Raw genomic sequence first — 14,302 nt, forward strand, 5'->3', positions numbered from 1 at the left:
TCTCCAGCCTCCTCTGCTACACACTCCTGGGTGGCCTCTCTTCTCCCTCCTCTACTCTGCTTCCTTTTCCTTCCTCTACAGTCAGTGCCTCTCTCCTCTTCCCTTTTTTCCCCTCTCTCTCCCTGGGGTGACTCAGGGAGGGTCAGAGCGCACCCCAGAGGGAGGGATGTAGGCCTTAGAGTAAGGGCACCCCAGGCCTACTTAGCTGTTGGTGCACTCTTTGATCGGGGTCCAAACAGGGTCCATCCTGGAAATACCCAGGAGCTGATGCTTCTGAGGAAGGCTCTTCACTCCCTGTTGAGCCCAGAGAATTTTAAATCCTTACTGAAGGCAACACCTCACTCTGACTATCCTCCTCCGACTTCCAGAAAGTTCTGTGCAGAATAAGGTGCTAAGTCAGGGTGAACAGAGAAAGCCCTCTTTCAGTGCTGACCCCCAGCCTGGTCTGAGCTCCTCCGTTGGCACGCCTTCCTGGCGGTACCCCCTGTGTTGGGCTCCACCTACCCTCAGGGGCAGTCAGTTCCTTTTGTAGCCCCACCTCCCAGAGCACTCTCTTGGGTGCAGGCTACGAAGTGTTTTCTGAGGGATTTAGGAAGCAGCACTAGGTTCTAGGAACAAGCCATACACGGCGGCCTGTGTCGTGGTCCTGAGTATGCTTGTTTGCTAGGTTTTTGCACGGGATCTGTGCAATAGCCCAAACACTAATGTGTTTCCAGCCCTGGCTCCCTTGAGCAACCTGGCACAGTCTCTGGCTGCCTGGCATGGCTGAGGTACCTGTACCCCAGGCCCAGGAATGGGTAGCTACACTCCTCTGGTGGCTCCAGTACCTCTCTCTTCTAGCTGCCCTGTGCTGCAGGAGGCTCAGCCTGGCACTTTGCCCCCACTCTGGGCCTGAGGCTCTGCCTCCTGTTTCCTGTGCCCTGGGCTGCAGGGCTCAGGAGCTCGCTGCAGCTCCGTTTGCTGACTTTCCTTTTTTTGCATGGCTTTCTCTGACCTCCAGTGCGTGTTTTTGGGTCCACTTCCTCTTGTGAGGCTTGAGAAGCGTTCTCTTTTGTCATCGCCTCTTCCTGGGGCTCTGCTTCAGGGTCTCCAGGAGAATCCCATGGCTCCCTCTCTTCTCTTCTTGGTCTTGTGCTGCTCCCCCTTCCCTTTTCTCTTTCCTGCTATGGCCTGGCTTTTACCTGTCTCTTTTCATATACAAAAGGGGCTATAGGTCCAGTGAAAAGAAAAGGACACATAGGAATTTTATCACCAACAAATGATATGGGTGCCCTGTGGGGACCAGAAGTTTTCATGAATCGAACACACCAAGGGCTGAGTCACTGTGAGAAAGCCACAGTAGGGCAAATACAGAGGGAATATGTGTGGCATTGAACACTAGAATAAAGAAATGCAAATATAACTGGTCTACAAGTCAGGCAAGTCACCTCTCTAATTAGCATCCTTCTCTCCTCTCTATGCCCACACCTATTCCAGGTGCATTCTGTGCATGGCTTGAGGTATGGCAAGATATGCTTTTTCTGAAAGCCTTGACCTGGCATGGGGAGATCTGTGTGCATCCAGAGAGAGGTCTTAGGAACCAGGTGGGGAGATTTCTCTCCATTGCAAAGGATCCTGTGCCAAGTAATACCAAAGCTGAGCTATTTCAGTTTGGCAGCAGTGCCTCTCTTGACCACCAGGTGGCAATATTGGTCCAAAATTCCGGACTTGCCCGGCTGCTGTGGTCCAGAATCGGGTGAACAGCAGAGGGCAGCCTCGCACAGCCCTGGCACCCGATAAACCACCACTAGGGGCTGCCCGGTGGTGAGAGGGCCCTGCTGTAACACCAAGGGTCAGGGGTTCGGATCCCCGGGCTGGCCAGCAGATGACTTTTGTAGCCACCACAAGACTTGGTACCGCTAGGCATTCTGAAGCAGAAGAGGGGACATGGTGGGACGGGGATTTGCAGTGCAGTTACAGGGAGAGCGGGCAGGCTGGAGGATTGGGGCCAGGGCCTTGTCTCTTCTCTATGAGAAATTCTGTCCCTCCCGTACTTTGAAATAATGATGATGGTTAGGCTGTGTGTTTTCTGATAAATTATGCTTTTTCAGTCATGGAAACATACACTTTTCCATGCTGACCTTTCCCCTATGAGTTAAGTAGAAAGGTAGGCAAGACAGACAAGGCTGACACATAGAGCTGCCCAAAGTCATCTGAGGACGCCTGGCTGATCTTGGGGGAAAGAGCTGTGGGCTTGTTCTTGAAATAGCCCAGGGCTGAAGGGGTGGGCAAGGGGTTGCTGTGTGACTCAGAGGACCTCCTTGTCCTCAGTCGGCCACCACGGGAAGGGAGAAGTCTGCGTCAGTAGCAGCAGTGAACTGGGTGCTGGAGGAAGTGGGGAGGTGTGCAAATAGAGCCGACAGGAAATGAGAAGTCAGCAGCTTCGGCCATGGCAAGATAAATGGGTCGGCCCCTTGCTTCCCCAGCTGGTGCTGACGTTGCCAGAGTGCCGACTCCAGTGTTTCCCAGTAACCCAGGGTTTGGCCGGGGTGGGCAGCACTCCGGACAGGAGGGCAGGGGAGGGGTGGCTGGAAGATCACTGCCAGTCAGGTCTGGAGGCGGGGGTGGGGGTTGCTCAGAAGGGAAAGAAGCCCTCCCTGGTCACAGCAGGATCATTGTCCCTTTGCCGCTGCCGGTGCTATCTGTTTGGATAACTGGAACAATGCGTGTGTATTATCTTAGTGACTGTAACAAGCCTCCTTCCAGCCTCATCTCCTTGGTGAATCAAGACTTTCCCAACAGCAGGGAGGCAGCAGAGCATGGCGGTGAAGTGTCAGAGAGAACTGGCCTCTGTCACTTAACGGCTTGATGACCTTGGGAAAATTACTTAATCTGACTTGTAAAATGTCAGTAGTTACGCCTCCTTCATAGAATTGTTTAATTACACTTTGTCTTTGTTTTTTTGTTTTTGATGGTTGGCCAGTAGGAATTAAACTTTGAATAAGATAATGTATATAAAGCACCTGGTCTCAGTCAATGTTAAACCTCCTTCCTCCCTTCCTCTGACCTTCCGTTGTGATTTTATCAGTGTCTACTAAGCAGAAACACTACCTGCTGCCTGGTATGATGCCTCAATTCGACAAGCACTGCCAGCATGTAGGTACCAGGCACTGCACTAGCTATGGGGATGTGTTGATTTTAGGCCCTGGCATTGGAAGCTCATAGCCAGTCAGGCAGGCCCACAGGCAGGTGGTTCCAATGTGACATGAGTGCTTAGTGAAGTTGTGAGGTGCACATGTGTGTACCGGGCCCATTCTTGGCTTCTTTTCCTTGGTAAACTGTTTGCTCTCTGAGGGTAGGACTGGATACATTTTTTTGGACCTCTTTAACTATGACGGCCATATTTCCTGAGTTAAAATTAAGGACAGCTGGATTAACATGTCTGAGTATTCTTATGGGGGCGATGGAACAAAATATTTGAAGTCGGTGCTGGTTTGGAAAATTCAAGAATAAATATGCAATTCCCACAGCATATAGCAAAGTCCTTGGACACAATGATTACGAAAAGATTTGTTGCATGACTATATTAATAAATGAATGCATAAATAGCTATGATTTCAATGATTTCCAAAAGGTTCCCAAATTCTTTAAGGTCAGAGCATGTGAACCTCCAAGTATTAAAGTGACCGACAGGGTTAATACAGGGAAAAGGTCCGGGTTAGCATGTTGCCCAGGAGGAGCCCCACATTTGCTCATTTGACCAGGTTGAAAAGATGAGCAGATGTCACCTTACAGAGAGAGAGGGGAGTCCCCAGGGACCAGTGTCTCCATGGAGTGAGAGGGGGTTGGGGAAGGCTGGACTTGCCAGAATGGGGCAACATGGAGGAGACCTGGAACAGCCCAGGGAAAGGAAAAGTGCAAGTGCTGGGGAAGAGGGAGCCCAAGAGAGTGGTTGAAGCTTGAAGAACAGCCCCTTGCGCAACACTGGCCTCTGCCCTTTTGGGCAACCTAAAGTTGGAAGATTGGGGAGCCATTTCAGATTAGGTCCAACTCTCTCTCCCTTTTTTTTCTCTTGCTAAAAATACTAAACAGGTGTAGTGACTTGCCCAAAGATACACAGCTGTTTAGTGGCTGGCCTGGGACTAGGAGCCAAGTGTTTGGCCTCCCAGCTCATTGCCCCTGTGAATGGCGAATTTCCAGCCTGTCTGGAAGAACAACAGCCACGAAGCAGGAGTTGGGGCCAGGCCAAGATTGGGAGTGGAGGTGTCTTGCCTGCCTGTGTGCTCACTGTGTCCTGGATGGTGAAGGATGACATCTTAACCCCGACCCCCCCCCCCCATGACAGTGCTGGCTCTGCAAACGATGCCGTCCCAGGACAGGCAGCAGGAAGGGCTGCCCATAAAGGGAGGGATATGAAACAAGGACTGGGTCTAATCTCCTCAACTTCCTCCAGCAATTGACACAAAACACTAGGAGGGACCTACCTTCACTGCTTCCTCCTTTCCCCTAGTCCTAGTCCAGCAGTCCTGCTAGAAGTCTCCCTCGGATGGCTGTGTATGCTGAGTGAGCCAGACTCACCTCCTGGGCCCTCCCATCAAGCCCCTGGACTTCTAAGGTCTCTCATGGACTCGGCCCATCACCCTCTTTCCCACTCAGCTCAAGCTGTCCTGGAGCAAGAAGCCTTTGCTGGCCAGGCTTTGGGGAGCCTGTCCCTGCTTTTGCCTCTCTCACCTATGTGCCCACCTTGGGTGGCGATGAATTCTCCTTCCCAGCTCCTTTGCAGGTTCTGTAGCGCACAGAACAGGAACTTACTTAATGATGCTTTACAACTCCACAGAAAGGAGAGTGTTTTTTTGTCTAAAACGAGAGAGTTGTTTGAATGTAATGGCACTGAGCCTGTGGGATAGCTGGAAGTTAAGGAGAGTGAGGGCTTTTAGAAATGCCATCCTGGGGGCCGGCCCGGTGGCGCACTGGATAGTGCGCCGCTTGGGAAGCGTGGTGGCGCTCCCGCCCGAGGGTTCGGATCCCACATGAGGACCGGTTCCCGCTCACTGGCTGAGCGAGGCGCAGGAGCAACACCGAGGGTTGCGATCCCGTTGCCGGACACGGAAAAAGACAAAAAAAAAAAAAAAAAGAAATGCCATCCTGGAAGGAAACCGGCAACCAAAGACCAAGACAGGAAATGCCTGGTGACTGTCTCAGGTCATTGAATTATCAACACCGCCAACTTCATTTCCATTTAAAATTTTATTACATCAAAAGAAAAAACAAAAAAAACCAAAAAACCTCCACAAACCAAACAAAACTGTAAAACCTAAACTAACTCAAAGACAGATTATAAAGGTTCTAACTCCACCCCCCAAAACAACCTTACGTTAAAAAATCCAAAAGAAATAGAAATACCAGCTTCAAAAATATTTATCCAAAAAAGTAAGGCATTCACTTTACAAAAAAATAATAATTGGAGGAGAGGGGGTTGGAGGAATGAAATTGCCGGACACGGAAAAAAAAAAAAAAAAAAAAAAAAAAAGAAATGCCATCCTGGAAGGAAACCGGCAACCAAAGACCAAGACAGGAAATGCCTGGTGACTGTCTCAGGTCATTGAATTATCAACACCGCCAACTTCATTTCCATTTAAAATTTTATTACATCAAAAGAAAAAACAAAAAAAACCAAAAAACCTCCACAAACCAAACAAAACTGTAAAACCTAAACTAACTCAAAGACAGATTATAAAGGTTCTAACTCCACCCCCCAAAACAACCTTACGTTAAAAAATCCAAAAGAAATAGAAATACCAGCTTCAAAAATATTTATCCAAAAAAGTAAGGCATTCACTTTACAAAAAAATAATAATTGGAGGAGAGGGGGTTGGAGGAATGAAAAGAAAGAGAACAAGGAGATGGTCCCCTGACCCTCCAGGGGCCAACCCAGTCTGCCTGGTGTCTCCTGGAAGGGGCCATAACTCAGACCAAACCCAGCATCTCACCAACTGTGGGTCAGGCGAGCTGGGTGAGAAGCTGGGGGCCAGGAGGGGCTCCTTGGGAATTTCAGTTAAGCAGATGGAATGCGGGGAGCGGGGAGACAATCCTGCTTTGGAATAAAAGAATCCTATATCCTTAGCACAATAGGTGTGGCTGGGGAGGCTGCAAGGCCCAGGGCAAACACCACCTCCTGCCTGTGGAACACAGTGAGAGCTCATGAGGATCTGTAAAGCTGTGCCTTTCTGCCACTGCCCTCATCCTGCCCCAAGACAGGATGGCGGTGAGACCAGGAAGGAGAGAGGGAGGAGCCGGCCTTCAGAAAACTCTCTCTCCCTTCTGAACAGTCCCGAGGTTGTGCGATGGGCACCTCTGGGGAGGTGGGAAAGTGCCCTTCCTCCCAGGGAAGGCATTTAATGTCGGGTCTGTTCTGAGGGTTACAAATAAGGGAGTATTTTTAGGCCTAGCTCTTGGATAGGAGGTGACTTAACTTAAGGCTGATTTGGCTCCAATGTCAGGCCTGAAGGGCTTGGGGATCCTTCACACCCATTCCTGAGCCAAGGTCCTGATTGGAGGAGGACACGATGGGGTGGCTCCGTGTGGATGTGTTGGGGGCATCACTGCAGGGACAGTGGAGTGACTGCTCCTTCCCCTGGGGGTGGGGAGGGAGGAGTTGCTGAGCTGCTTTGTGTTAGGAGATGTGTCCACTACACTGAAAATAAGAAGCCTTCTGGCTTCAGGAAGTGTTGGCACCATGTCAGGAGCAGGATGCAGGGCAGGGCTGGGTCTCTGCAATCAGCCTTTCCCAGTACGCCCCCCAGGCCTGGCATGGGGTGGGGGAGCGGGCAGTTGTCCTTCTCGGTGGTCAGTGGGCAGGTGGTGTTTTGAAAGGAACCTTACTCTGGACAGGGAGCTCAGGTTGGGGTGGGTGGGGAAGAGGGCAGAGGGATGCATCCCTTCTGATTTTTGGGTCCCTGGTGAATGGAGAGGTTTTGGGTCTCTCCAGCTGACATTTAATGGTGACAGATTAGCCTGAGTCTGTCCCTTCCCAACCAACTCACTGTGGCTGCCACTTCTCTCTGAACTGAGGCCTCCCTCAGGCTCAGGAATGGGGAGGGAAGGCAGCAGTCTATTCAGTTTCCTCAAGAGGCAGCTGAGGGTGTGGCCTGGGATGGAGGGCCATTGACACAAAACACTAGGAGGGACCTACCTTCACTGCTTCCTCCTTTCCCCTAGTCCTAGTCCAGCAGTCCTGCTAGAAGTCTCCCTCGGATGGCTGTGTATGCTGAGTGAGCCAGACTCACCTCCTGGGCCCTCCCATCAAGCCCCTGGACTTCTAAGGTCTCTCATGGACTCGGCCCATCACCCTCTTTCCCACTCAGCTCAAGCTGTCCTGGAGCAAGAAGCCTTTGCTGGCCAGGCTTTGGGGAGCCTGTCCCTGCTTTTGCCTCTCTCACCGGGGGGGGGGGGGGGGGGACGACAGGCCCTGGGGTGAGAGGCTGGTTCTCTGGGTACACATGTCAGTGCCTTTGCTCACTACCTGCACCCAGGTCCTGCCCCTGTCTGACAGAAGCAGAGAGGGGCTTGAGTGTGCCGGAGGGACCAGGCAGGGAAGTAGGGCAGGAAGGGGAATGAAGGAGGGCATAGCCAGCTGAGGGGAAGGTGGCCCTCAAGGCTGGGGCTGCTCCACCAAGTCCTTGTCCTTGGCAGGAGTGGGTTGGTAGATGGGCTGGCGCTGCTCCTCTGTGTCCTCATTTGTCTCCTCCATCCCCGAGTCCCCCTCCCCCTCGGGGTACACGACCACACACATCTTCTGGCTCACCAGGGTCAGCAACTCTGAGAATAGAGATCACAAAGAAATCAGTCAGTGCTGGGCATCCCACAGACCTCGCCAACCAGGCCATGGCCTTTCCAGCTGTCCTGTTCCTGGTTTTGCTTCAGCACAGCAGCCCGTGCCTTCAGGAGACGGCCACCCCGTCTGCCTCCTGGCTTCTCTGTTGGCAGCCCCTTGCTCCTCAAGGCCTCAGCCTTCCACGTACCTATGCCCCCTGACCCCAATTGTAGCAGCTATGCTGGTCTCTACCCAGCAGGGGGCAGCTCCTGTAGGATGCTGATGGGTTTCCTATTCCTGCAGGTCTGGGGTCTGTGTTGAGACGTCAGCTGCTCCCCTCTCCACAGAGGTCTCTGGGAGGGCATCTGCCTTTCCTGCCCCCCACTCCTTCTCCAGAGCTCTGTGGACTCAGGTTAGGTGAGCCTCGGCCTCCTGATCCTGGTGGGGCCCCCTCCAGATAACTGACCATCCCAGACCCAGAGGCCCTCCAGCCACCCCGAGCCTTCTACAACTCACCAATGAAGTCATTGAAACACTTGGGCTTGTGTTGCCAGTAAACCCCCAGGAAATAGACGGGCACTCCTGTCAGCATGATGGCCAGGCCAGTGCCGCATACCACAGGCTCTGACCACAGGCTGAAGACCAGCAGGAAGGCCCAGAACAGCAAGTAGATGATGGGGAACAGCAAGCTGATCTGTGGAACAGAGGCACTGTGAGCTTCCTCTCGTGGCTGGCTGAGGCTGGCTGGCTAGCTAGCTCACATGCATGTGTGTGTTCATTCATTCATTCAGTCAGCTGGCCAGTACTGGGATCTGAACCCTTGACTCTGGTGTTATCAACACTGTGCTCTAACCAACTGAGCCAACCAGCCAGCCTTTCTCTTCAATGCACAGGGAACATCGTTGAGGGCACAGGCTGGGCTTCACTCAGCTCTGTGGCTCCCACCCCTAATCCCCGATAGGGCAGGTGCTATGTCAGCGGATGTTGGTGAACTTGGGCAGTGGAACAGGAAGAGGACAGGGGAACCAGGGAGGGAAGGACCCTCATTGCCCACATCCTCTCTCCCAAGTAGGGTCAGACAAGGCGTTATCATCCATGCCCTGTACCCGTGGCAGTCAGAGGAGCCTGTGGGGATGGAGCAGCTTGCTAGCACATTGTATGTACTTGCTGAGGTCCCAAGGTAGAGGACAGGTGGAGCCATGAACGAGGGGCAGGAAGGAAGTGCCCTGGGTCAGGCAGGCTCCCTGCTCCTCACCCACTTCTAGGCAAGGCAAATGTCCACCCCTTTCACCAGGATCCCAAGTTGTTTCTCTCAAGCAATTTGAGAAAATAAACCTGCCAAGATCCAAGAAATCAGAAAACTTAGCATAGTGTAAGGTAGACTGGGGCCTAGACTTTAGTTCAGAAAGAAGCACCAAGTCCACAGGCTTTCCCCTCCTTGTTGACTGAACGTGAAGAGTTCCCAGGAGAGGCCCTCTCGGGGCTCCAGAGGCAGTCCTGACTCACTGCCTTCCTCCTCCCTGCTCCCATGGCAGAGGGGATGCAAGTGGTGGGAAGATGGGGCCATTCTACCTCCTCTTCCCTCTAGCAGGTTTTCTAAGAGTGTGAGAAAAGTGGCAGTAAAAATACCAGTGGGGAACTGAGAAATTTGGAGAGTCCTCGATCACTCAGCTGGAATCTTCCAGAAGCATTTAGTCTGTTTCTAGAATAGGATTGTTCAAATAGCTCCAGGCTATGCTCTATTCTAATTTGTAGAAAGAACGTGTAACACTCTAGTATATCTTGTTTTGAGCAATCCCAACTGTTCCTGAGTTCACTGAGCACCCTGCGTACTATATGTAGGGCCACAGGAGCTTAAAATGGAGGATCATGGCCGAGGTGGACTGGAAAGCATCAGGAAAGAGGAGCTACTTGGGGTGCATCTGGAAAATGGTTAGTATTTAGACAGGCAGATGGGAGAAGGAAACTCAGTCTGGAATGGAGACAAAGCACAGAGTGAGCCCAGATATCTGCAGGCATAAGTAAGAAGTGTTGGAGAGATAAGAGAACCTTGAAAATTCAGCCAGAGTTTAAGACTTAGAGCAGTAGGAAACAAAGGAATGACATGATGAAAATAATATTTAATCTAACTTATTTCCCGGCTGCAATTGCTCTGGTCTTGTCCCCAGTGGAGAATGGAAATGGCTGTCCCATTCACACATGTCCCTTGCTTCCCAGAGTGTCAGCTACCACCATAGAGATGAGGATCATAGGTAATTTAAAAATCTGAGCTGCAGCCAGAACCAAGAGAAGGGGGGAGGGACCCCAAAGGAGGGTTCTCTTACCTTGATGGGGCGGGGGATGTCAGGCTTCTTCCAGCGAAGGACCATCTGCCCAGCAATTGTGACCCCGTAGAAGAGGTAGTTGATGAAGCCCACGTAGTTGATGAGTGTGTACATGTCACTGGTGACCAGCATCAGCAGGGTCGAGATGCACTGGGGATGTGGAGGAGCACGTCAGTGATCAGAAAGCAATTCAGAGACTAGAGGAGATGCTGCGAGGTCAGGGCTCTTCCCCAGCCTCCAGGCAGACTATGCCATTTTTTATGCCATCTTGAGATGCCTCAGGATGGAGACTTGACAAACTCCTCTAGTAACCTAAGCTGTTACCAACACCTTCACTGCTAGGAAGTCCATTCTTATTACATGGTGATAAAGTATTTAATCACTGGTATGGGCATAGGCACTAACCAATCAGAATGAACACTGGCCACAAGCAACTGGACTGCCCACACTGATGTCACCTGGCTGTACGTCAGCCCTGCTCTCATTTATATTTTTCTTTCGATTATAGCTTGGGCTCATTTCTTTTTTTATTCCTTAGAGAAGATTGTTAACTGCAGATTAAGGCTTTATTCTTGTCCTCATCCTTTTCTCCTGACTGAGTCATCTAATTTATTTTTCTTCCTTTTCTTTCTTTTTAATTTCATAAACAGTTATGCAGTGCTTACTATGTGTCATGCCTATTTTTAGCATTCTGCAAATATTAACTCATTTAACCCTCATAATACCCCTGTGAGGTTTTCTTGATAGAGTCCACTTTCCACCTTCAAAATCATCTCTGTGGCTCTCTTGGAAGTATGCTCTTCTCTGATAATTTGTGAAGGCCAATAAAAGTTCAGTTCTCCTGTGAGTCTGATGGTGTGAATAATTGAGAAGATTTTAGTGGGTAAAGATGCCTGCTTCTTGCTGTACTTGCCTGGCTGTCATAGTACTGCACCAATGGCTCAAACTGAAAAAAATCGTGGGGCCCACTGGGCGTACTGTCTTCTCCAGCCACCTTTCACAGCTAACCAATCAAGGTGACCTTCACCCTGTATCTGAACCTTCAAAAATTCCTTTTTTTTTAGCGGCAGCTGGTTGGTATAGGGATCCGAACCCATGACCTTGGTGTTATAACACTGCGTTCCACTAACTGAGCTAACTGGCAGCCCTCGACATTCTGAAATTTCATGTTGTACAGTGCCCTTGACTCCCAAGAGTCCTTTTCCCTTATTTCTAACTGCTTCTTTTGTGGACCAAAGTTATTTTTAATGTTTTACTCAGGATCCAGAAGGAAAATAAAAGTAACTCAAAAGACTCAATGGGGACAAGACTTTGCTCCTTCCTTTAGCTCTCTCTAAATGATTCTACTCTGGAAACGTTTTACCTCCATTTCTTCCCCATCCCAAGTTTCCTTTTCCCCATCTTCAGTTTATTAGTCTTCATCTATTTATGATTTTTTTATTTGGTGTACTCTTTACACCGAATTTGTTTCAATGATGTTTCCTGAGAGACTGACAGGGTGCCCTGACACAGGAAGCTGGATGGGGAGAATCGGGTGTGTGCAGGGACCAGCCAGAAGCAGAGGCCCAGCGCTGCAACTCTGCAGTGACAGGTGTGAGGAGAGTAAGGGGAGGAGAAGCTTCTTTGTGAGGATGGAGAATCCTGAGGCAGTCACTTCTGTCTGACTCCAAAGGATGGGAGAATATAAGTGAGCCAGCCAGAGAGCCTTAAGGTGTTTCAGGACTCTGGGTCTTTACTTGCTAGATCTCTTGATATTAATAAAGCCAATGAATATCATTTGCCAGATTATTTAAGACCCAGTGAAACCTAGGAGCAGACCAGCAGGGTGACAGGGGCATGTGTGCAAAGTGTGAACTGCTAGCTCAGGGTGGGTACACATAGAGGGAGCACATGTGTAGGGCTGGAGTAGGAGGGGCCCTTACTGTGAAGAGCAGGGCTGGGATTGGGGTGCAGCGCTTCACATGGATCATGGCCAGCACGCTGGGAAGGTGGCCCTCTCTGGCTCCAGCAAAGAACAGCCTGGCAGGGAGAAAAGCTGGTCAGCCTGGGATGGACTACAGACCACCAGGCCTGGGTTCCCGCATCCATGCCCACCTCCTGCCCCCACAGGAGCATCCCCCCTCCAACCAGGTACCCGCCTGCAAGTGCATACCTTCCAGCCCGCTAATCCCAGGACCCGTGTTCAAAAATGTGGGTGCAGACAAACCAGAAGCAGGCAAGCCAGTGGATAAATGGATGGATGCAGGGTGTGTGGAGACTCTGAATGTGGTCTGTGTGGCTCAGGGTTACTCTGTGGGTCACTTGCAATGACTGGAGGCTACAGGAACAGCCTCTTGCTTTCGCCTGAGGTCTTCATCCCTTTAAAAGTGTGCCTCTCCCTCCTGATAAAATGGGACTGAACTGTACATGGAAAGCTTTAAAAATATCCTTATCCTAGTCAGAGGGCAGTTGCCTCTTCAGGGGTGAGGCATGGGTGGGGGGACTAGAAAGGGGGATGTGGGAACTCAGGGGACAGGGGAAATGTTCTATATCTTGTTTTGGGTGGTGGTTACATGGCTGTCTGCAATTGCCAAAACTCATCAAACTGAACACTCATGATCCATGTACTTTATTGTATGTAAATTGTACTTAAAATTTATATCCCTATAGGCTACATATTCTATTCCCAAGAAGCCACCCTAAAGAAATGAATAAAGAGTTGGTGAGGGCTGGCCAGTGAGCTCAGTTGGTTAGAGCATGGTGTTGAACAGAAGTCGAGAGTTCGGATCTTGGCCAGCCACCAAAAAATAAAAAGTTGGTTAAAGGTATACATACAAAGACAGCCCGGTGATAAGAAAAAATTGGAAATAATCCTAAATGCCTACAAGTAGGAGATTGATAAATTATGGCATATCTGTAAGATGAAACAGCATATAGTCATATTTTTTTTGGAAAAAAAGGATTACATGAGAACATGTTCACAATATAATGTTGAATGGAAAAAGCAGAATAGAAAATTATATACTTCTAATTAATTTTAAAATCATGTATGGGCATGTAAAAAAAAAAATACATGAAAATACCTGCTCATCTCTGGGTAGTGCGATTATGGGGAATTTAAATTTTCTTCCTTATACTTTACAGAAAAAATTTTAACATCCTAAAATAGGATATTTATAATCAGAATAAAAATTTTTTGACTAAATAAAAAATTAAGCTTTTTATTTTGAAATAATTGTAGATTCACATGCAGTTGTAAGAAATAATATAGAGAGATCCTATGTATCCTTTAGCCAGTTTCCCCCATTGTTAACATATTGCAAAACTATAGTACAATATCATGACTATGATATTGATGTTTAAAATTTTTTTTTTTTTTTTTTTTTTGTGGCTGGCTGGTACAGGGATTGAAACCTGGACCTTGCTGTGATCAGCACCATGTTCTAATCAACTGAGCTATCCGGCCAGCTCCAAAAGTTGTTTTTAAAAAGAGAAGTTGTAATGTAAAAAGCAGCTCTTCTTCCCTTTCCCTCTCCCAAGAGAAAAGAGAATACTACAAGCCGTTAGTAGTCATTTACATGTCAGTATGAATTAGATCACTTTTTCTTTTCTCTAGGGAAAGGGGCACCTAAGGGATGAGAAGAATAGGATGGTGTGATGGGGACACAAAGGCACAGATTCAGCACACTGGGAGTTCTGAAGAGAACTGTCACTTACTTTGTAATTGGTGTATGGGGGAGAGTGGAGGTAACGGCAGTGTGGGAGTTGACTATGGCCTCAGGTGTCCATAAGCAGTTGCCATCAGTGAACGACCTAGGCCAGTGTCACTATTTCATGCAGCCACACACATCCCTGCCCCTCCGGCCATGCTTCTGCCCCTCCACAGTGCAGCCTCATGCACCAGACTCAGCCCCAGGTGCTCTGTGGGCCTCATCGTGCACACAGCCAGGGTCCTGCATTCACATGCAGGTCCTTCTACATGCAGCCAGGACCAGGTGTAATTCTCCAGGCCCAAGAGCATTTGCAAGTGTCAAGTTCACAAGAGAGAGCCCTTGCCTGGCTAGGTGACAACGGAGGAGACGATGACATTAAGCATAACACACACCCACACACACTCCGACGCCTCAGGAAGGATTATCCTTTCCATACCCCAGTACACAAAGAGTGAAAGAGAGAAAAGGGAAGAAGGAGGAAGGAAAGAAGGAAC

General features: G+C 49.6%; 1 protein-coding gene across 2 annotated transcripts in view; it reads right to left on the reverse strand.

Moving 5' to 3' along the window:
• Window positions 1-7,432: 7,432 nt before the first annotated feature.
• SLC7A8 (solute carrier family 7 (amino acid transporter light chain, L system), member 8) overlaps window positions 7,433-14,302 on the reverse strand; it is a 47,444-nt gene continuing 40,574 nt past the window's right edge. For both annotated transcript variants that reach the window (XM_008566571.1, XM_008566572.1), the window contains 4 exons: window positions 12,039-12,135; window positions 10,117-10,266; window positions 8,309-8,486; window positions 7,433-7,797 (listed from right to left, as the gene is read on the reverse strand). In XM_008566571.1, coding sequence (XP_008564793.1) covers window positions 7,631-7,797; window positions 8,309-8,486; window positions 10,117-10,266; window positions 12,039-12,135 — 592 coding nt within the window. In that variant the 3' untranslated portion in view covers window positions 7,433-7,630. The remainder of the gene's footprint in view (window positions 7,798-8,308; window positions 8,487-10,116; window positions 10,267-12,038; window positions 12,136-14,302) is intronic.

Source organism: Galeopterus variegatus, unplaced genomic scaffold, assembly GCF_000696425.1.
Source record: "Galeopterus variegatus unplaced genomic scaffold, G_variegatus-3.0.2 Scaffold253, whole genome shotgun sequence".
Taxonomy (NCBI): Eukaryota; Metazoa; Chordata; class Mammalia; order Dermoptera; family Cynocephalidae; genus Galeopterus; species Galeopterus variegatus.